General features: G+C 57.3%; 1 protein-coding gene across 4 annotated transcripts in view; it reads right to left on the reverse strand.

The window, feature by feature from the left end:
- MAPKAPK3 (mitogen-activated protein kinase-activated protein kinase 3) overlaps positions 1-18,623 on the reverse strand; it is a 29,862-nt gene extending 11,239 nt beyond the window's left edge. Inside the window, exons 1-4 of one of the 4 annotated variants that reach the window (XM_011364679.2) lie at positions 18,478-18,623; positions 17,931-18,207; positions 1,282-1,421; positions 33-97 (exon numbers count right to left, since the gene is read on the reverse strand). In XM_011364679.2, coding sequence (XP_011362981.1) covers positions 33-97; positions 1,282-1,421; positions 17,931-18,155 — 430 coding nt within the window. In that variant the 5' untranslated portion in view covers positions 18,156-18,207; positions 18,478-18,623. Of the gene's footprint in view, positions 1-32; positions 98-781; positions 961-1,281; positions 1,422-17,930; positions 18,208-18,477 lie in introns of those variants that run through there. The other 3 variants (XM_011364680.2, XM_023533333.1, XM_023533334.1) reach the window with 3 other exon arrangements.
- Between the last annotated feature and the right edge of the window lie 1,297 nt (positions 18,624-19,920).

The following is a 19,920-nucleotide window of genomic DNA, read 5'->3' on the forward strand; positions in this document are numbered from 1 at the left end:
GACCCCGCACCGGTCCAGCTGCACACACGTACCTCTCTCGGTGAAAGCCTGGTCGCCACGCTCCTGAATCCGGCTGAACAACTCGCCGCCTTCCATGCTGCAAGACAAGGCGACTGTAAGCAGGGAGGGGGAGAGCTGGGTGTCAGCTGCCCTTCCCCGAATTATCGGCCCCGGGCCCTGCGGCCCTTCCCCTGGGGAACTGGCACTGTCTGCCTCCCACGCCTTGACGGCTTAGAGTGTGGTGGGCTGTCAGCTTCGGTGGGTTGAACTGAACTCTCAGAACGAGGGGAGGGTGGTGGACTCAGATTCTCCCCAGGGAGCCCTTGTATTTCCAGTGGCACTGCCCACACCCGGCTGAGACCTCGGCAGCCCCGCCCCCATCCAAGTCTCAGTTTTTCCCCAAATGAGGGATGAGAGATGTCAATTATCATCTTGAGCACTGTTTTCTGAGCACCTACTGTTGTGCTGTGCCCAGGACAAACGCTTTGTGTGCATCGCTGTGTGACCCTGGGCCAGTCCCTTCACCTCTCTGCCTCAGCTTCCTCTTATAAAACAGGGATTATAGCACCAAGCTCACAGAGCCGTAAAGACTCAATCAGCAACACACACGGAGCACTTGGAGTGGAGTAAAGCACAGGGTGAACGCTACATTGAGATCTTCCTCCACACGTTACATGGGAGTTACAGAGATTCAGAGAGGCTAACAGCTACCCAGGGTCACACAGCTGCTGGGTGGCTGAGCCAGGGTCTGAACCCCAAATCTGACTCAAGAGATGCTAACCTGTAGGGCGAGGGGAGACCCAAAAGGCAGATGGGGAGGAACCGGAGGCCCAGACACGGGCCCAGGGCCTGCGGGAGGCTGGGGCCGGGCCACGGTGTCAGTGGGAGCAGCCCTGGGTGGCAGAGGCAGCTGGCTCCTGGGTCTGGGCCCTGGTCACCCAGCATCTGGTGGGAGCATGGGAAGGAGAAAGCTGAAGGGACTATGTTGGGTGTCCTGCTCGTCCCCAAACCTCCCCCCACCCACGTTCAGGCTCGGTGGCCTTCTCTGACTGATCTTCCAGGTCCCCTTCACAGAGGCGGGTGGGGGGGTCACGCCCCAGGAGGCCATCTTAGACCTCCTGCATTTTTCTCCCACCCCGTGAGCATGGCCGTGTGGCCGCCGCTGTCCCCTCCACTACGCCTCAGGGGCGGGGGTGCCTCCCGGAGCTACTCTCCGAAGGACAGACAGGGCCTCTGGAAGAATGGCAGAGCCTTGGGGCCGAGGCGGGCGGGCCGGCCTACCATTCCATGATGATGAGGAGACAGCGCCTGCCGTGGTGCATGTTCTCGTACACGTCCAGGATGCGCACGATGTGGGGGCCGCCCGAGGCCTGCCAGTGGTGGTCCACCTCCTGCCGGGCCTTAGGGCTGTCATACAGGAGCTGGGGGCCGGTCGTCATAGAAAGTGTCAGGCTCACAGCAGCCACCCAGATAGTGCCACTGCCCTCACTTTGCAGAGAAAGACATGTAAACTCAGAGAGCCCTGTGACTTGCCGAGGTCACCCACATCGCAAAGGGCAGAATGAGGCTTCGAATCCAGGTTTCCCTGATTTGTGGTCCAGTGAGCCTCGGGACTTGATCGAAGGTCAGCCTTAAACAGCCTGACTGGCAGCTCGGGGAAGGCCCTGGGAGGTGGCTGACAGCTGGGAGGGGCTCAGAGGCCAGAGAAGCCCCTGCCTCCCTTCTTGGGGCAGCAAGTGAAGTGGAAATTGGGCGGGTTCTGTAGTCCAATCACACATCAGCTGTGGGACTCCGGGCCGGGGGACACACGCTCCCTGGGCCTCATTTTTACAATGGAATGGCACAAGGGTTGTGGATCCAGAAATAGAGTCTGGGGCAGGGCGGGCCCTAGTTGAGAGAGGTAGTAGCCTGGTGTGGGGAGGTCTGGGTTTGGGGCTGAACTCCTCCAAAGACTCAGTGTGACCTCAGGCAAACATTCGCAGCTCCAAGCCACAGCCCACAACTCTATGAAATGCAGTAATAACAGAGTCATCCCCACAGATGCATCACAGCAAGGCGGGCAGCAGGTGCGCAACACCAGATCCCTGCTCCGGATAACTCGGCCCTGGGCTGTGGCTGCCAGCCGCAAGGCCGGTCACCAGGAACGAGCAAGGCCCTAGGGGGTCCTGCTCAGAGGAGGTATGGGGGAGGAGTCGGCATGCAGGGGGAGGTGGCCTAGAATGGGGAGAGCAGGGACGAGCTGTCCCCTGGCAGGGCCGCTCACCAGAGGCCCAGCCACATTCGTTTTGCAGCTGAGCAGGGCTGAGGACCAGGGTGGGATCAGCTCTATCTTGCTCCGCATCAACAGGACCCCGGGCCGCCCGTGGCCTTGGTTTCCCCCTCTGCCAGGCTCTGGGCCCGAGCCCTCTAGGCAAAGGCAAACCAGGGCAGGGAGGAAGGCGGCGGGTTCTCTGCCACTATCCTGGGAGTGCAGAGCTGGGCAGGCCCACCACCAGCTCTGGGGTCCCCGCTCCATCATCAGTGCAGGATGGGGGTGTGCGCGGAGGCTGCTGTGGGCAGACACCCCCAGCCAGGAAAGCGTGGACCCCTTGCTCCTGCTGCCTTTGGCCCCCACAGCACCCCTCGGTTCCGTGCTCAGAGTGCTGGGGGCTGGGGGCAGAGGCTCAGCTACCCCACTTGCCACATCAGCTTGTCCTCGCTTTTTCCTGAGGTGGCTCTAGCAAGGGGTACCCCAGTCTTTAGGCACAGGACCCCAGGCTCTGTCTCTCTCTGCTCTGTCCCCTCCGCTCCCCTTTTCTGCTTGGCCTCCTAACACTGCTCCTTGTCCCCAGCCTGACCTGACTGTCCTGTCGCGGCCCCGGGCTGGCTCCTGGACTCCCTCTTCACTCTGCCCTGCTTCGGGCATCTCCCCCGCTACACCAAAGTGCCCTCTTCTTCAGAAAACCCCGAACCCACAGCTGGAACACCTTTGGTGTTGTCCTTAGCCCCACCTCTCCCTCTCTGGCCCTTCACTTACTCCCCGCCCCCTCTCTTTAAATTACGCCCCCCCTTTGTCCTCTAGACAAAGGCCACCACCTCCCCTGGCATCCAGGGCTTGCTTTCCTCTCCCACCTCATCCCTGCTACCCCAGGGCCCCAAACACTGTTTGTTCTGGCCATAATGATGTACTTGCTGGTCCCAAACAGGCCTCATTCTCTCAAGTTCATGCCGATGCCACGGACACTCTTGCCCCATCTCCTCCTCCATCGGGTCAACTCTCTCCTCTTGAGGAACCTTCTGGGCTCAGTTTGGATGTCTCCTCCTCTGGAAAGTCCTGCAGCATCTTCCCCAATTGTTTTTGCCTATGTACCTCTCACCAGGACGGAAGGTCAGGCTAAGTCAGGGGTCCCTGGCTGGGGCCTAGTAAGAAACACTGGGCTCCTGAACAAAGGAGACGGGAGGTGTGAGAGGGGGAGGGGGAGGGCCAGAGAGCCTCACAGCGGGGCCTGCACCCTGTCCTTCCCTGAGGACGAGTGGGGAGGAGCGGCCCTGAGCCGGAGCTTCTCAATGCCTCCCTCCACTCAGTCCACACTTAGGAACTCATTTCCCACACGGATTAAAACAGTCCTTCTCTGAGAGCCAAGGCCCTGAGAGCAGGCATAGGAGGGGGAGAGGGCTGCCCCTAGAAAACACAATGAATGCCCCATGGGCCTCTCTGCAGGAGCCAGAGCTCTGGACCCACCCATGCCCAGCCACCCAGAAATCTCCTGGGCTGTCACTCTTGATCTCTAGGGCTGACCTCGTGTGTGGCCCCAGATCTCTCAGAGCCTCTGTTTCCGCACCCGTCCTCCCCACAGCCAGAGCCTTCTCTCTTCCAGTAATCTCCCCGGTGTCGTCCCCTCTCAGGAACCCTCCCTGAGGACCCTGTCTAAAGGGGACATCGAGGGTCCCTCATTCTCTCTCCGCCCTTTACTCCTCTTCCTGTACATAGGTGCTTTGCACACTTTACATACAGTAAAACGCACAGATCTCAAGAGTCCAGTTCTATGAGTTTTGACAATTGCACGCACCCCTGGAAACCGCCCCCCCCCAAGACAAAGCATTTCCAGCCTTCTGGAAATCTCCCTCCATCGGCCTTTACACTTCCCTCCTGCGTACTTGCTCATACCTACAATTAGCTTGTTCCTTTGATAGCTCTTTAATCTCTCTCTCTCACACACACACACACGCGCACGCGCGCGCACACACACACACACACACACACTGCACTTTCAACGTGCCTGGCTCTGTTCTGAGCACTTTATGAATATTAGGAGAAGGGACTTCGTTGTCACCATTCTGTAGCTGAGACATTGAAGCACAGAGCGGGCAAATAATTGGCCCCAGATCATGTGGCTGTTTCTCCAGCCAGGCCACCACCATGCTGCCTCCCTCATCAGACTGTGGGCCCACAAGGGCGGGGCCAGTCTGCCTGGTCACCTCTGGGTCCCATTACTGGGGTACAGGGCCTGGCACAGAGCACTGGCTCACATAATATTTGTAGATCTAATGACCAAATCTGTAAATTAGGGGCGAGAGGAGGAAACCTTCACCGCCCATCATGAGAGCAGAGTAAGATTAAATTGCGGAGGACCCGGGAAAGCTTAACACATGAGACACGACGAGCTGGCCAAACTTGCTCCCCACGGCACCTCCCCCGCCCTCTCGGTTCAACCAGACTTTTGCTTCCTCTTCTAAGGAGCCCATCCTGACTGCTCCAGCCCACAAGGCCATTGCTACAAGTTGGCTTCATTCACGCCGGTACATGAGTCCACACCACCCTTCGCGGAAGGTGTCCCTAAGCAAGAGCCCCACCTTCCCAGGCAAGGCAATAAGCACAGGGCTAGGAAACGTCAGATTCTCAGTGTCACCCCGGGCCAGGCCTTCGCTGGGCCTCTGTTTCCCCAATACTAAGCTGCAAAGCTTGGGCTAGATTGGGGAGAGGGGGACAAAAAGGGGGACCTCTGGTCAGGGGCTCCTTGCAAAGGGCCTACTGTAGCCCCACTCCCACATCCCTGCCGCCACGGAGCAGCCCCCGGGTCTCCGTGGACCCCATGTCCAAGTGTCCGAACCCAGTGGGGGCCACCTAATGTCTTGCTCCCCAGTCACAGCTTGGAAGAAAAGAAGATGGGGTGGCCTTCCACCCTTCTTTCACTCCCGTCCTATGTCCCCTGGGCTTTCCCAGGGGTCCCCCAAAGCTGGAGGGTCCGTGATGGCTCCTGGGCCATTCCACAGCTTCGGCTAGCAGCCAGCAGGAAGACCACACACGAGAAGGACCCCCAGCTCTCCTAAGGGAGGGGGCTCCGGGCTGTACTGAGGTGTGGGTCCCACTGAAGTGAGACCAGCATGGAATGTGAGATGACGTTTCCTTGAACAAAGGACACTGCCCTAGCCTCAGGATGTGATCCAGGGGTTTCCACCTCGCTTCACCCCTCCCTCTCTTTTGCCAAATTCCCTTACCTGTCCCCAGAGCCCGCAGCTGGATGGCAGAGACCCCCGCCAACCCTCCCAGACAGTGGACCCTCGCAAAGGTTGAGGGCAAAGGGGCCCACGCCCTCCAGCATCACCAGGTGGAATGGACGCCTCAGATCTGGCCACCGTGCCCCTTCCCGCCCAAGGACCAGGTGGTTACAGCAGGGGGCACAATTCTTCAGCCCAGGAGCGGGAAACCACAGCAGTGTTTGACCATTTGGGAAACAACGTGCAGTTTATAGAACACTTTCCTCTCCTGTATCTCATGGGAACGCTCAGGCCACTCTGTGAAGTAAGCAGGGTGGGGACCGTCAACTCCGATACACAAATTGAGGAAAGAGAGGCCCAGGAGGATGAAGTCACTGCCCTGGGGCCACCCAGCTGGGGGAGGCCAGGCCACGGCCCCTCCCTGAGGGGGAATGGAGGGGTGGCCCCCGGCTGGAGAGGCGCTGGCCAAAACCTCAGCTCGCAAGACTCGGGAAACCTGTTCTGAAATAAGCGTGTGCAGAGGTGCATGGGTGTGTGCACAGCGGGGCGGGAACATGGCACATGCATGTACAGAGGTGTGTGCATGGGTGTGTATGAGTGTAGGGAACATGGGGAATGCGTGTGAGCATATGCGCAGGTCTCCAGCCTCTGCGATGTCGACTTTGAAGCCCCATGAAGTGGGACTCATCCATCTGTCCATTCATTCATCCAATATTTTCTATTTCTCTGAAGAACCTAGCAGAGAACTGGGAACAGAGAGGTTTCCAAGAAAGAGCACTCCGTCTGCCTTCCCCGAGCATCGAACAAAGCTGGGGTGTCCACACTGACTCTGTGAAGACACGGCCTTGGGACCAGCCCCCAACAGGCTTCTCCAGCCGCCTCCCAGCCCGGGAAGGACCGCTACACAGGCCCATGTGCCTGCCAAATATCCAGTGTCCACATCCAGCTCACTCAGGGCTGGGCTCTTCCCAGGCAAGTGTGCACAGTAGCTCCATCTTTCACAACATAGGAGGCCCCAAGGCCACCAGCCTGGACAAGCAGCTACCCTCACCCACCCCAACCTCCACACTCCCAGTCATTTAACGCGCAGCCTGGGCCACACTGCTCTGTGGCCTCTGCCGGAACACCCATTCCTTCCGGGGGAAGTCAGCTGGCTTGCAATCTTTCCCATCAGTGAGGCACAGGCAAATTAAGAAATATGAGTTCTGAGTTTTAGGACAACCCACAGCCCGAGAGGCATCATCCCCACGGCAAAGGGGACCTCCTGGAAGCCAGGGATCCAGTTCCTCTCACTGCCCTGTGAGCCACTACAAGTCCCATTATCTCCACCTCCCTGCTCAGTGACAACAGGATTTCGGGCATTTATTATTCTACAGGATGAAAATAGCCAAATAAAACCAAAAATGCTTGATCCTCTTTAGCATGAAGAGGAAGATAAAATGTACCAGAAACCCACGTACGTTCACAACTGTAATCAAGCACACACTTTAATTCTGAGCTTCCTGGGTGTCTTGGTGAAGAAGGAAACCAGACAGGCTCTGGGGCTTTTATCATCCCACAAAGAGAAGCAACATTTTCCAAGACCAAATTCTTAAATGGATTTCACGTCAGATCTTATATGAGGGAAAAGTATAACATTCTGGCAATGCCTTCAACAATAACTTTGCAAAAAGATACAGAAACATGAAATTACCTAATATGGACCCCCCATAAGGACGGGCCGGCACAGGGCTCAGCAGCCTGGCACGCTTGCCAGGAGTGCTGAGGTAACATCACCAGGCCCTTCGCTTTCTTGAAATCCCAGCTTTGTTCTGGGCCCGAGTATGGAGAGAAGAGAGGCAGGAAGGACTGGTATGTCCCCCGACCCCTTCTCTCCCACCTTGGGGGGTCTCCTCCCAGCCTCAGTCAAGGGCAGACACTGCAGTGCGCACGCTCAACACCAAACACTCAGCCATCAGAACTGAACAGAACGTCACAGGAATATATAGGCGTTCAACTCTTTTTTTTTTTTTTTTCATTGCAGGGAACCCCTGTTCTCCAGAGAGGGAAGTTATAGATAAGAAAAAGCACTTCGAACCTGCTACACCCCCTGCTTGACGAGTGTTTTCGACTCAGCCATACCTAAGGACCCTTCCGGCTCCTAGTTCTGTGGTTACTTGGGGTTATTTTCCCATGGGGACATAGCTCTCATTTTATGAGACACCCCTGGTGTGAGAGCCTTCTGCTGTTAGCCCCCGTGAGGGTGAACGGCACACTTCACCCTGGCCCCGAGCCAGCCAGTGTGAGCCTTGCTGGCTACTCTGCCCACTCGGAGCCTGGGACAGTATAGACTGACCTCGAGGTCAAGGTTCAGCAGCAAGAACTTCCTCCCAAAGGCCTCACAGGATTGTCCTTATAAAGCCAGAGTCCCCCCCGCCCCCCACCACCACATTCTGCCTTCACTCCCCGCCCCACAAGGGTTCTCGTGCCTTCAGAGAGTTGCCTGCCGGGAGCGGCAAATCTAACTTTTTAGCCACAGTTTCTAATGAGCGCCTCAGACGAGTGCCACTATGCTCTCCCACACTCATCCTCCCAGCCTTCCCAGCTCATTACAGGAGCTAATGGAACCAATTTTGCAGCTATGGATTAGCTGGCCTCACGCCAGATCAGACCTCGCCTCATTAAGTTCTGACCATCTCGTCCATTCACCTCTCCCCCTCAGAGGCTGAGTTCCAGGGAGGTCGGCTCACAGCCAAGTCCCCAGGCCCCAGCTGGGTGTTCACACTTCAGGTCAGTGTGACTGGCTCTCCCTGGTGCTCGGCCAGTGCTGTGTTGGCCACAGCACTTGGTCACATGACCTCATTCAGTGCTTACCATACCCTGAGAAGAACCAGCATTGCCTTTCACCTGCAGGAAAGCTGTGCCTCTGAGAGGGTAAGTGACTTGCCCAAAGTCACACAGCTGAGTAGTGAGCATCAAGACTTGAACCAGGACCTGGTGGCTTCTCGACAATAGGGATCATACAGACAGCTGCAGTGCTCCCTTTATATGTGGAGCTTGGCCCCACAGCCCTGGGTTGAGACCAGGCTCTGCCACTGGTGGTTATTACGGTAGCGGCAGATGTCCCCAGACCCTGCCGTGGACCAGGCACGTTGCAGTCAACAGCTCTTGCCCGTCAACACCCGCATCACCAGCCATCATTTTCATCCGAGACAGAGGCACAGGGAGGTTTTGGCTCCTCTCGGCCACACAGCCCACGCAGGCCACAGGAGTCTGGCAGTCCTTCAGGAGCCAGGCCTCAGCCCTCATGCCCGGGAGGCCTGCTCATTTTACAGATCCCTTCCCGACTCCTGCAAACATTTATTGGCCCTTCCGGGGGGCCAGGCCCAAGGCTGGGGCACCTGCTGCCACAGGTGCTCTGTTCTCAAGGACTTCAGAATCTGAATGAGTTACTGCCAGTCAGGGTGCTTGATGAGGACGGAGGGCCTAGGAAACTGATCCTGGCTCCTTCTCATCCCTTCTCCTTTCCATCCAGAGCCTAACTTGGCACAGCAGGCACGATGGGGAAGGGAAGCCAGGAATGAGGAGGAGCCCCAAACAGCCACTCCCCTCCCGGGCCAAGGCCTGGGCCCCTGACTGCAGGGGGGTAGGAGCAGCCTGTCTGACAGGCTGGGAGCCTCCCAAACCACCTCCCACCAGAGGCCTGGGAGGGGAGGGAGTGGCTGAGGCTCCAAGTCCCTGTCTTCTCCAGAAGCTCTGCCCTTCCCAGAAGCGATGCCCACGAGAGAGCCAACATACATTGTGAAATTGTCAAGTCTCAGGAACACAAGACTCCTTCCATTCACTACTAAGTTTTGGTGGTTTCTGTTTATCTGCTGCCCACCAGCCACAGATAACCTAGAAACAAAGGCAAAAGTGCCAGGTCTGGGGAAGAATTAAGGAGGTGGGGGAGGGGAAGAATGCTTCAGAAAGAGGGAGCTGAGCGTGGCTCTCAGTAGGAGGTGGGGGGGGACATAGGTGCTACCTGGGGCAGGCCCAGGGGGCCCAGTGCCCCAGGGCTCCTTATCAGACAGACATGGATGCCAGATGCAAAGGCCAGTTCCACCCTCCACTTGTCTGTGCACCTACCAGCCCAATCTGGAAAATGGGGACAGTGACAATACTCATCTTCCCCGGTGACTAGAGGATGGAATGAGAATGCAGAGAGAGCTCAGATTAGCACAGCGCCAAGTGCATACTGAGTAAAAATGGGCTTCGAGGTTTGCTTGGTTTCAGGATTCCCTTGGGTCTTCCCTGAGGTGGCCTCATGCTCTTCACCTTCGTGTTCTCCAGAACTTGGGAACCTCACATGCAGCCTCTGGAACCCAGGAGAGGCAGACCATCCCCTCTAAACCAGCAGGTCAAAGGAAATGGTCTCAGATGCTGAGAGGGGCAGGCCTGGACCGGGTTTGCGAAAGCGGATCAAGGACCAGGAATCTATGGATCCTGTTTTGCTGTGAAAGGCTCAGGGAGGAGAGGCAGATCCTCAGGGTAGGGAGAGGGTAGTAGGCTGATCTCAGGGGAGGGACCCTGGCGGGTGGAAAGCAAGGCTGAGAGCTGGGGTCCCAAGCCCGGGAACTAACTCAGCTGTCAGCTTGGGCAGGCCAGAGAAGGGACGCATCCCCACTTTGTCAGGTGGCAGTCACCTCTACACCCCTCAACTCCTCCATGCATCCTTTTGACCAATGTTTCATTATGCAAAGTGTGTGGTGACCCTGGGCTGGTCCCTTAACCTCCCTGAGCCCCAGCCCCCCCCCATCTGTGAAATGGGCGTGCACTATCCTCACAGATGACACTGGGGGAGAGGGGCAGGCAGCTCTGGGACTATCGGCATCTGCCTTACGGATGGAGAAAGAGGCCCAGGAAGCTGAGACGCCCCCCCGTCTCCTGCAGGACACATGCTGCGTAAGGTCAGGATCCCCACATTCTGCCCATGGTCTTCCTGGAGGGACGGAAAGGCCACGCTGGCACCTGTGAGCCCCCTGGGTGCCTGCTCAGAGGGTCCGGGTTCAATCATCCTTCTTTAACTTCTTAGAGGAAGAAAGGATTTTTCTGTCAAAACGGCCACACAATCGGTGAAACATTACTGTGGTTCTACTTCTTCCATAACAGTATAAAAATAGGACATTTTCATCGTAAGACTGGAAAATTTTAGCAAACACAAGTGTTTTATTCTAATTTCAGAAATGATGTCCCTTCAATGGTCCCTCCTCATGCACAGACCTCATCTGTGCCTAAGAATCTGTGTCCCCGACTGGCCAGTTGTGTGGCACTGTTGCCTGCATAGCTGGTACAGGGCTACGGAGAGCAGTGGCCGCCTTCCCTAAGAAGGGGACAACTGGGGCCAGTGAGGCCAGGCCTAGGTGATCCCTGCTCAGGCACCCGGCAGTCCACGCCTCTGGCTAGCTCTGGAAAGAGAGGACCCCACAACCTCTATCTGTCAGGAGAATGACAGCTGGTCCCTCTCCTCTGGAGGAGATGTCACAAAAATAACAGAAATAAGAAGTGAGGTGCTGGGAGAATGGACGGAACCCCCAGAGGCACGGCGCAGAGACCCTAGGGAAACTTCTGACTCTCCCCTCCAGACCCGCTCTTCTCAAAGCCAGCATCACATCTGCTGGCATCTCTCTCACTTCCCTTGACTTCATCCACGGCCCTGCAGCTCCCCACACAGGCCCGGGCAAACACCGGCAGCCATCGCCCTACTCAGGCTCCTCCCAGCGGAGGCAGGGGCACTGGCTTCCAACCTCCCTTGGTCCCTGGACCCTCTCTCTCCTGTTCCTGTTCATCTAGAAGGTTCCCAGGGCTCCAACACCCAGTCAGCTCCTGGGAAACTTTCCTGGTCTCTGATCTTCCGTGGAACCACGGCCATGAGGAAGGGGAAGCGGGGAGGGAAGAAGGCCCCGCACTCTGGGAGACCAGCGCGGTGGCCTGGAGCACTGAGGGACACTCCTGCCATGGACTCACCCCCACTCTCTCAGGCCTTCCTCGCATAAAGACGCACTCCCTACCTGCAGCCAGGGAATTCTTGGGAGTCGTACGCTCCTGCTCTCACGCCACTGTCCCAAGCAAGAGTTTTAAACCACTGAGCCATAAAAGGAGACCCAGCAGCAGAGGCTGCAGCCGAAGCCGACTTCCCGCACTCCACGGGGGACGCTTGGATTACAAACTTGGCCCAAATGCTCCTGACTCCATGGCTCTGGCTGCCAAGGTCACCAGCACCTGGTCGAAGCCAGCAGCAGGAAGGGACACTGTGAGTGGCATGGGCACGGCCAGGAGCTCCTCTTTCCTGTCCTACCCACCCGCCCCCACCCTGGGTGACTAGGATGAATCTCCAGCGCCTGACCAGCCTCCATCTGTCCTCTGCCTGCCCTCAGCCTGCAGGCTGCGGAGAAGAGGCCCAGCCGAGCCGGAAACCGTGAGACAGAGAGTGGCAAGGCCCGAGAGGGGAGGGGTCGAGGGACAGCAGGAGAAACAGAGCTGAGAAAGAAGAAACGAGAGCGACAAAGAGGCGGAGAAGACCGAGCGGTAGAAAGCACCACAATGAGAAAGCAGCAAGGACAAAGCCCGAGAGAAAAAGGAAACAGTGCCAAACCCACAAGACGCCGCATTAGCACTCGGCGTCCCGGGCCTGCCCGGTGCCCGGAAGGCCTCCGGAGGCTCCTGTGCCCCCAGACAGCCGCCTTGCACCCCTGCACTAAGCAAAACCCCCACGACTCCCACACAGCAGGATTTCAATCACAATTACACAGGCCCCGATCCACTTAGTTCCAAGAGGGCAGGAGGGTGGGGAGGAGCCCGGGACCCAGAGTTCCTTTCACGCCATTCTTTCCCATCCCGCAAGGGACTGGCTGCCCCAGGTGCAGGGTGGGCGCCAGCGGGTCCTCATAAAGGCCAATAACGTGCCACCAAAATTCACCCGGGCCACCCCAAATGACAGCTCTGCTCTCTGAGAGTATCTGCTGGCCTGTGCTGTCGCATAGGGGGAACACAGAGATAGTTACAGCCACCAAGACTGAATGAATCCTGCTTCCCGCATGTTCAAAGCCAGGGTTCGACAGGACCACAAAGACGATGATTTTGCAGAAGATTCCAAAACTGCCTCTGGTCCAAGGTCACTTGGGGAGAAAGATGCAGGAAAGACTTCAAGCCCAGAGTCCTGCTCCCTTCCCAACCCCAGGCAGCCTCACCTGTGGGGACACACAAGATTTCAAACACATGGGAGCGGGGGCGGCAGAGCCAAAGTTCTCTTGGGAATGAATACACAGGAACCCATGGGAGCTGTGCCCATGCTGCCCTGAGAGCAGCAGACCCACCCGCGTAGGAATGACTTGGTGTCCACCTATGGCACAGGTGTGCTGGGGACACCCCTCGCTTCGGGGTCTTGCCTGATGGCTATCACCTTTGAATACACGGCAGCCAGTCACCAGTAAGGTGAGGGATTCAAGTAGGAAGACAGCTTCCCCAAGTGCAAACCTCGGCAGACATTACAGACCTTTGCTGTCCTAGAGGCCGGGCCCTTCCCGCACGGCCCGACCTGAAGGACAGCCCGGGCGACCCAGAGCCCCGGGGCGTCCCTGGCAGCAGTGCTCCACAAGGGCCCTGGTGATGCTATGAAAGGGAGCTCTAGGAACAGCAGGGAAGGCACCAAAGACAGGGGCCTCCAGTAAGGCGAGGTATGAATCAGAGTTGTGGGCAAACGTCTCGAGAGGAAGAGTCGCTGCCGACCGTTTATCCTCATCCTACACAAATGCCTCTTCTTCCAGAGCCCTCTGTCCCCCACGGCTCCCCAGGGTTTGTCAGGGTCTGGACACCAGCCCCGCTGAGATCGGCCACATCTGCCAGGACACAGGACTGACATTGGGGAAGTGGTACTCCACAGCAGGCACTGGGCTATCCACACCAGGCATGTTGTCACACACATCCTGTGGTCTCCCCTGTCATCCACATTCTTCTCAGACCAGAGACCTGAATTTAAAGCAAGCACGCTCTTCCAGGAGCCCTCCCCCCGCCGGCCCAGCCCTGACACAGCACCCTCTCACGCACTCACCAATCTGACTTTCTGCCTGTGGCAGTCTGGACTCACAGGGCTTGGTATGAACCACACAATCTTTCTAACTTAGTTGGCCCCACAGCCATCGTGGTCCTTGTGCTCTACCTTGTGGGGATACCACATGTCCATTCATGGGCATATAGAGAGTCCTGGATAGGGAGGAGATGTTGGCAAAAACCTGGCAGCCATAGAGGATGATGCCAGCCTCCATGGCTGCCAGGTCTGCCATGGAGGGGCCAAGTCTCAGAGACCCTCTGATGTCCCCATAGACTTGCATGAGGCATGACAAGGTGACTTAGCTGCTAAGACTCTAGCATCAAACTGCCTAGGCTCAAATCCTAGCCCTGTCACTCACCAGCTGTGCACCCTGGCCAAGTCATTCACCTCTCTGAACATCAGTGTCTTCATCCGCAAAGTGGGAATAACAGGAGTTAGGTAAGATAACGCGTATCATGCATGGGGAACATGGCTTGCCGGACAAGATGCTCTGGAAAACTGTTAGTCCTTTATGGGAATACTGGAATCCACAACATCAAGACCTAAAGCCTAGAGACCTAAAGCGGGTATCAGCTCCTGGATGGGATGGGAAAAGATCATGGACATCCCAGCAGAGGGGACCTTGACAGTAGGGTGGGAGAGCAGCCTCTAAAGCTGTGAGTAAGGCCAGCTGGGCAGGGTGTGAAGCATCTCAAAACAATCCACCTCTGCGGGGGAAATTCCACTATGTGCATTTCTTAGGGTGTGATGCCCTCCCTAGCAATTTAAAAAGCAAGTTGCCCATCTTTAGCAGTTCAGGAAGCTTCGCCAGCACAAAAGCACCTACCTGAGCACCTCAGATTCTCTCCTTCCAGGAGAGGGGCAGTCTGGGGAGCAGTTCGGGTACAGTGAAAATACTACTGGGGACTCTGTTGTACAGGGCCACCAGCCCCTCCACATGCTTCCTGATGTGTTAACTCAGTAACAAATGGCCCTGCAGAGGCTGATCCAACCGGTCTGGAGATGGTAGCTGAGGGGGTGGCAGCTGCCTAATGAGAAAGTACCTGGCCTGCGTGGCAGCCCCACCCAGCCTCAAATCCAGCTCCACAGCACCAGCTCCAACAGGCCAGCCCCGCCCATGGAGCAACGCAGGGACCTACTGGGCATGTGGATCCGGCACTCCGCCACTCCACTCTCTTTGATGAGGACAGAGAAGGGTACTGGGAACCCCGAGGGCCCCCACCAAGCCCTGGTCAGAAGGGAGGGCCTCCCAGCCCCAAAGCCCAGAGAGCAGGGGCAAAAAAGTAGACTCTGTATCCCCATCCTCCCACGCCTGAACCCCTTTGTCTCCTCAAGGCCTTTTATTGCTTTTATTTATATAAGTGCCCTGGTCACTTCTGCCTGCCAGGAGGCTGAGAACCACATGTGAGCTGGACAGGAAGTCCGGAGGGGAGGGGATTCTGGACTCTGCTATCATCCCCCATCCCAGACAAGCCACGTCACTTTCCGACCACTAACTCCAGGTCCCAATTTTTCATATATGTGATTAGGATTGAGGGCCTGGGTCTCAAATGTGGTAGGGTGACTGATGGGGGACAGATCTACAGGGCTGTGCCCAGATAGGCATGAAGTCAATTAACCAGTTAGACCTGGGAGGGGGCACAAGGGGTCAGTAGGGGACAGTCCCTGATGCCCATACTGGGCAAGGAGTCCTCCGATTCCTGCCACAGGGACAGCAGCGAGTACCTAGGGTGGCATGGTGAGTGACCGCACTGGCTGCGGAAGCTGGCCTTGGGAGGGAGCCGCCGACTGTGGGCAAGGCCAAGATGGACCGAGCTGGGGCCACGGGCTGAGGGGAAGAGGCCCAGCTACCCAGGAAGGAGGAACCTGCTCCTCTAGGGCCCCCACAGAACAGCAACAGCTACAGAGACGATGACCACAGCTCTTCCTGTTCTGTGAATGCCTACTGCATTCCAGGCTTCATACTAAGCAAGATCTGCCATCTTGCACAACTAGGCCGAGAGGATGGGCCTGGAGAGAGGCCAGGGCACTAGGTCTGGACCACCAAGAAGGGGAAAGGTGGCCTGAACAAGTCCAGGGTATGAGATGAGGACAGGTCAGTCTAGGGACCTGGGATGAAGGTCTGTGGAGGCAGAAAGACACAGAGCCCAGGCCTCCACCTAAGCTGACCTGGGAAGCTGGGGAAAGGGCTGGGGAGAGGCAAAAAGAGGCTGAGAGCCCTTCATGGACTAGCTGAGCTCCCTGGGCCCAGACCTGTCCATGTGCTGAGGTGCCCAGGTCCTGGCCCTCCTGGGCAGGGGGTAGAGGCTGCAAGTGGAAAAATGCTACCTCCTTCTTGAAGGCTAGAGCCACTACTCATTGTACAATGTGCCAGAGGAAGGTGTAAGGACCTGTCTAGCTGGGTAGGAACTTCCAGGGTTGGCCACTGCAGTAGAGGCAAGAGCAGGAAGGTGGGGGCCAACTCCAATCCACGTTCCCCTTGAGGGCCAACTTAGGACCAGGTCCTGAAGGTCCCAAGCCAAGAGCTCTAGCTACTCTCATAAAGACTAAAGGGATACAGTAGGAGAATCTGTTCTGGGCCTGCCCCCCAGTCCAGGTCAGAGAAAGCACTGAGGCCCTACATTCAAAGAGAGGTACTTTGAAGTCGCTGCACTCAAAAGGCCCCCCCAAGTCACTTGTCAGACATAGCATCTACAGAGAAGGGCTTAGGTCCAGCCCACTTAAAGCTGGTGCTGCCTGGGCCCCTGAACTGCAGCCGCCCACTCCGCACCTGCCTGGCTCGTGGTACCCAGAGCAGCACAGGGGCTGGTCAGAGTTCAGCCCTGGCTCACAGCGCCAATGCCTCGGTATTAAGAGGTTCTCCAGCTGCATGCAGACCGCCCCTGACACCAGCACCGGTGAAAGGGCTAAGATGGTGTTGACGGAGAGGGTAGAAACACTCACCCCCCCCCCCCCCCCGAGCCTCATCGCTTCTCAGAAGAGCCATCTTTTCCCTGAAAAACTCAAAGGATCCCCTGTCTGGGGTTCACAAAAGGCCCCTAATCCCACTCCACTGCTGGATTAGTAGGTAAAGAAGTTGTGCCTGAGACCTGGCCTCACCAGCCCAGCCCTGAGCCTCCACCACGCCCATCCTCATGATCCCCTCCAAGACCACCCTAGGGAGACAACCCCTCTGTGAGCCCTAGTGCCCCTGGGAAATACACCAGGAGCTGAGCCCAGGTACCTGCTCAGACACTTACAGACCCTGCACCCTAAAAAAGTCCTGTAGCCTCTCCAGGCTTGCATCGGGCTCCATATCAATTAATCTATGCATGTCGTCTCATTCCAAACTCACATCAGTCCCTGCCTAACCCCTGAACTGAGGCAGAAATCTGGTTTCAAGAGTCCAGGACCTAGTCCAAGGTCACGGAGATGGCAAATGCAAGCCAGAGATTAGAGCCACTGCTGCAGAACACTGAGCTCAGGCTCATAATTGCAATGTCTGTAAAACAAGAAGGTCCTTTACTGCGTTCTAACCTCCAAGGGCCACTCTCCTTGCCATGCTCTACCTGTCCAAGTCGCCACTGGCACAAGTTGCAATTGAGTGACGTTCCCAGATTCAAGGAATTCTGGGTATGGGGCAGAGTCCGGGGCCCAGAACTAAGTGATTTAAGTCAGGACTACACAGCTAGATCAGCCCCTCCCAGAACTCCCTGGATTCCACCTGTATCAGTGAGGTCTTAGCCAGGCCCCTGGGGAGCCTGTGGTGTGACATGGCTGGCCCGCCCTCTGCCCAGGAAGCAGAATGGGCCAGGCCTAGTGCAGGGCTTGCCCCTTTCAACATGGGGCCCGTGACTCAGCTGGAGCCCATAAGCAGCTTCCTGCCCACAATGTGATGGGCACCTGCCTTGTCCACCAGCCAACCCTGGGAGGTTCCCACCACTCCAGCCCAAGCAGGCAGGGGTCACAGGAGAAAGTAGCCCCAACCTCAAGCTTTGGCGTTGACTCAGCCTCAGACAGAGGAAAACACAGACCTGTTCCAGTCAGAAGAGCTTCTCATGGAAGGAGGCCCCCCACCCCCGCCCCGCGGGGGCGGGAACACATAGGCCCAGCCAGAACCCCAGTCAGGAGCCACTCCTTCCCTGCTTCCGGGTATGGCAGTTTCTACCTATACAAATTCCACCCGTGGCTCCCTGGAACACCCTGAGCTTAGCTAGGCTAAGCCTCAGTTTCCCCAACTCTAAAGCAAGGAGAATCAGAAGCCTGATCCCACAGGGGAGCATGAGGATGAAATGTGATGCTGGGCATAACGAGCTTAGTAAGGGCCCTGGCTATATCGTGCACCCACAGGCCTCTGCTGTTGGGCCCTCCGGGTCACCCGGGAGGCAGTGAGAGGGTCACTGACCTTCAGGGCACACTTCCGCCCAGTGCGCCGGTGGAAGCACTCCAGCACCTTGCCGTTCACGCCCAAGCCCAGCACCTGCTTGGACAATCGGTAGTCTTCACTCACTGCGTACTTCTTAGGCTCCCGCCGCCCCCCGAGGGCCGCATTGCCAGCTGAGCCAGGTTCGCAGGGTGCACCGGGCAGGGGCACGTGGCCCCCCTGTTCCTCTGCTGTCTCGCCATCCATGGCCCCCGCGGGGCGCTCAGAGGCGGCCCCAGCCTGGCGGGTCCAGGGCCACCTGGGGGAGACGAGAAGAGTGAGTTCCGCCCAAACTCCTCCCACACACTCCAGCCTTGGAGCCTGTGAGCCAGACTGGGCCGAGGGCTGCAGACAGCACCAGGATAGCGGGGCTAACTGCTGAGAGTACAGCCGCATGGCGGGGGGCAGTGGTCACGCAGCCGGGCACAAGCGAGTCAGGCCCGGGCGCTAATCAAGAGGAGAAAGGCCGAGCCGGAGTGGCCGCGAGGTCCCGGGAACAGGAGGCTGAGGGGGCCGGGTGAGGGCGTACCTGGCGAGCGCGCACCTGACGGCAGTGCACCTGGTGGCAGCCCGGCGAGGGCAGGGGCGGCGGCACCGGGAGCCGGCGGCCACCGCGCGCGGAGCAGCGAGTCGCACCGCCTGCGGCCCACGTGACCGTACCCCCTCCCCCGCGCGTCCACGACTTGGGGCCGGGCTCGGTCAGCCTTAAAGGGCCAGGCGTTCCTAGGCGGAACGAGGCGGGGCGGGAGCCCTAGGCAGGCCCCGCCCCAGAGCCTGGATCTACGTAAGAGGGGGCGTGGCTTCCCTAAGGGGCAGCAACCACTAGGCTCCCCGGATCGCACCCGGAGACCTCTGCGTGAATGCCGCAGAATCCTGCATGCGCTATGCGAGCCCGGGATTTTACTAGCGACCTAGGAAGTGACAGCTCAAGAAGTCTTTTGTCTCTAGAAACCTCAGGTAGCCACTGAGTCCGGTGTTCTCTCTCCAGGCTGCTAGGGGACCCTCCAATACGGCTGGTAAGGCCAACCGCCAACTTTCCTAAATTCTTAATTTTTGCCAACGTACCTAGTGAAAGAGCATTTCGTTGATTCGCATCTCTCTAATCCCAGATGGCTTTGGGTGTCTCTCTAGCACTGGCGTCTATCCCCTCTCTGCATCTCCACATGTCCTTGGCTTATTTTTTCCCTTGGGATAACAGCAGCCTTAGATCAGAAATCCTAAATTCCCGTTTGGTCAGATCCATCAACTTTTCACCTTATAGTTTGGGCTTTTGGTGTCACGTTTAAAAAGTCTCCTCCTCCTACCCCAGACAGATATTCTCTATTTGCTGCGTTGTTTTCCCTTTCACATTTAGGTCTAATCTGAGCCCATCTTAGACTACCTTAATTATTTGGAGCTAGTTTTCACATCACAAGCTGTTAAACAACTCTTATTTCGCAAATGAGGAAACAGAGGCTCCCTGAGAGGAAACAACTTGTCTAGAATCGCAGGAGGTGTTGCAATCTCCTTGGACAAATATGCACGACTTACGCACGCACGCACGCACAGCCCCACGCGTCACCCCTAACCCCAAGGCTGAGAGATCTCGAGGAGTTGGCACACTTGGACCAGGAAGGTGCGACCTGGGGCAGGATCTCTGCACGTGCCTCTGCTACCATCTACAGACCATGTGCAGAACTGCAGGCACCGGGACTCCTTCCCACCCATAGGTGTTTCTGAGCCTTCTTCTGGCTTTGGGCTTAGGAACCAGCGATCCCACTCCACCGTTCCCCAAAACATATACCTCGTAGACGCCTGGGCTTCAGGTTCAGGCTCTTCAGAGCAGCAGCTCCTGGACAGTGGGTACTCACTGTGTGCAGGCATTGAATTGAGTGAGGGTGTAGGGGGTTCTGCCCTATCTCCTTAAGGTGACCTTCAAACTAGCAGGGTTCAGTGAACAGGAGGCCCTAATAATAGCTTCAACTGACCTACT

The sequence above is a fragment of the Pteropus vampyrus genome, unplaced genomic scaffold, assembly GCF_000151845.1.
Source record: "Pteropus vampyrus isolate Shadow unplaced genomic scaffold, Pvam_2.0 Scaffold100, whole genome shotgun sequence".
Lineage (NCBI taxonomy): Eukaryota > Metazoa > Chordata > Mammalia > Chiroptera > Pteropodidae > Pteropus > Pteropus vampyrus.